Raw genomic sequence first — 3,158 nt, 5'->3', positions numbered from 1 at the left:
GCGACGTAAATCGAGAGGTGATTGGTGACAAATAACATAAACTCTCAACTGGTGAAATGCGGAATGCACCACTACATATACGTAAAGCCGTATGATGTACTGTATCTAAACGCCTTAAGTTGGAAGCAGTAGCAGTACCATAGACTGCACAAGCGTAATCTATACGTGATAGTATTAACGCTTTGTACAGTCTGAGTAGGGCGATACGATCCGCCCCCCAAGAAGTATTCGACAAAACGCGTAATATATTCAAAGTCTTCTCACACCGTTTTCTTAGATGTAAAATATGAGGTTTAAAAGTGAGTTTGTGATCAAATATAACACCTAAAAACTTTAATTCGGATACAACGGGTATAGTAATGTTGTTAATAGATATAACATGATCAAAATGTATTCTGCGTAATTTACAAAAGTGAATGCAAGAGCTTTTAGCGGGTGAAAGGGCATGACCATTTTGCTCACACCATTCCACAATTTTATTTACAGTCAACTGCAGTTGACGCTCAATGACGCGCATGTCAGATGCTGTACATGACACGTTCAGATCGTCAACATATAGTGAACCAAATACGGAAGGAGGCAGCACGTTCAAGATTTGTGATACATGAATAATGAAGAGTATGACACTTAATACACTGCCTTGAGGGACGCCTTCAGTCTGACTGAAGAGATCAGAAAATGTAGTTCCCAGCTTGAAGAACTTGATGCGGACATTAATTCGGCCATGGATTATCGCGAAAGAATAATTACATGGAAATTTAGAGCAAAAAAGAAAATAAACTCACAATTATTGATTCCAAACGAAAGCACAAAACAATCTACATCTCAAAACGAAACCACACCCGATTCAAGTTTAAAGAACACTTTAGAAAATATGTTTCAAGATAAAGTTCAAATAAATCTACCGAAATTATCAATCCAAAAATTCTATGGAGATATTAGCCAATGGCTTAGTTTTTCGAACTCGTTCGAATCAGCCATACACAACAACAATTCGTTAGATAAAATTAGCAAATTCAATTATTTGAAATTTTACTTGTCGGTAACAGCGCTTCAGACTGTCGAAGGATTTGCTATAACGGCTGAAAATTATGATAATGCTATTAAAATGTTAGAAGATAGATTTGGACGCATGGAAATTTTAATCGACACCCACATGAATAAAATTTTGAATATTTCCCCCTTAAAAAACTCCAGTGATGTGAAATCATTCCGAAAGCTTTTCGATGCGATTCAAACAGAAATTCGAAGCTTAGAATCGCTAAATATTTTAGCCGATACCTATGCTGTCTCCCATGTTATTAAAAATGATTTGGTTTTTGAATTTAATAAGGAGATTAAGAATTCCTCATGTAATACAAAAGATATACTAGAGTTTCTATCTAAAATTTTAATTGCTAAAGAGCGTTCATCTTTTTTAGCCATTTGAAATAAAGGTCAAAAAGAAAAACCTACTATTTCTTTCACTCCGCGGTATAGAAATGAACATAAGAATCAAAAAATAATCACCGGCGCCGAATTGTTTTGTTCTTCGGAAGTAAAAAATCATAAATATTCATCAGATTGCGGTTTCTGTCGTAAGTCACACAGAAGTGATCTATGTCCGCTCGCTTTAAAATTGAGTTTAGAGGAAAAGAAAAATATTTTATTTAAGAATGGCGCTTGCTTTAAACGTACTTCCTTTTCTCACATTAGCCGTCAATGCAAAAATAAAAATATTTTATGTAAACATTGCGGACGTGGTCATGTTTCGATTATGTGTTGTAGTTTAAATAATAAGGAAAAAGAAAAATCTAAATATGAAACAAATTATAATATGTCAGAAAATAGTGTTTTAGCTAATAATTCTAGTTATAAAGAAATTCTTTTGCAGACTTTAATTGTATGCATTAATGTGAATGATGTAGATTATTATGTTAGAGGGATTCTTGACACTGGGTCACAAAAAAGTTACGTCAGTAAATTTATTGTAGAACCTTTAAAATTGAAGTGTTTAGGTGAAGAATCTGTGAATCACGGCCTTTTCGGAGGAATAGTTAAACAAGAGACCCATAAAAGATATTGTATAGAATTAAGTAATATTGATAAGAGTTTTTCTTTAAATGTAAATGTAATGGAGCAGGAGAAAATTTGTATACCATTACCGAAATTAAACGATGAATTGAAGAATTTTGGAATTTATATTAGTGATATTTTCATCAATGACAATGTTTGTTTGTGTGAAAAAGATCCGAAAGAATTACATTTTCTCTTGGGAGCGGATGTAGCTAGCAAAATCTTTACCGGAGATATTAAACATCTTAGTAAAGGACTATTAGCAGTAAAAACAAAACTAGGGTGGACAATAATGGGCAAAATTGATAATAACGATTCGAAAATGGAAAATTCTTTGTCAAGTTTATCGTTGTCTTTGCATGTTTCCGATTCTAAATTAACAGATTTATGGCGTTTAGACACTTTAGGAATTTCTGCACGAGAAGAAAATCAAACTAAGAGTTTACTAGAGGAAGAGACCAAAAAGCATTTTGCGAACACGATTAGAAAAGACAAAACTGGTAGATATGAAGTTTCATTACCTTGGGTAGTAGATAGTTCCATTTTGCACAATAACCGTTTTATAGCCGAAAAATGTCTCGTTAAAACAGAAAATAAGCTAATTAGCAGGCCCGGACTGGCCAGTAGGCAGACCGGACAAATGCCCGGTGGGCCGGTCTGACCTGAGGGCCGGTTGGGCCGAACCAGCAGCGCAAATTTTTTTTATACATTGCATGAATTTCAAATAATATTGCGCAAATAATAATAATATTAAATAACATATTTATGATACATGTAGTAGTAATACAGGGTGTCTATAAAAGAACTCCGGGGTTTTAAAAATTCATATCTCACTAACTATAGAAGACAGCAAAATTTAGTCGATTTCTCTGAAAAGAGTAGCTCAAAAAGTTTTACTCATACCAATTGGGAATGTTTGTATCAACTGTTGCCGGCGCTGCAGGGCGTTGACCATGAAATGACGTCGCGAAATTTGAAATGATGGCGACTCCGCAACAAAAGGCTCAATGTGTTATTCGGCACATAGAAACGAAGTCTTTAGTTACCGTACAAAGAAACTTTCGACGTAACTATGGTGTTAACCCGCCTTCTGATAAAACCAT

General features: G+C 34.5%; 1 protein-coding gene across 1 annotated transcript; it reads left to right on the top strand.

The window, feature by feature from the left end:
- The first annotated feature begins 1,816 nt into the window (after window positions 1-1,816).
- Window positions 1,817-2,716, top strand: LOC147802142 (uncharacterized). Its single transcript, XM_087153805.1, has one exon. It carries the CDS (start codon window positions 1,817-1,819, stop codon window positions 2,714-2,716), a length of 900 nt encoding a protein of 299 aa, XP_087009931.1.
- Window positions 2,717-3,158: the final 442 nt, after the last annotated feature.

This window comes from Parasteatoda tepidariorum, chromosome 10 (genome assembly GCF_982258835.1).
Source record: "Parasteatoda tepidariorum strain Cologne lab strain chromosome 10, Ptep-v5.0, whole genome shotgun sequence".
Classification (NCBI taxonomy): Eukaryota; Metazoa; Arthropoda; class Arachnida; order Araneae; family Theridiidae; genus Parasteatoda; species Parasteatoda tepidariorum.
This window is presented reverse-complemented; position numbering and strand designations above follow the sequence as displayed.

Excerpts from the sequence above, each read along its gene's own strand:
- LOC147802142 (XM_087153805.1), top strand. The coding sequence starts at position 1,817 with ATGTCAGAAAATAGTGTTTTAGCTAATAATTCTAGTTATAAAGAAATT.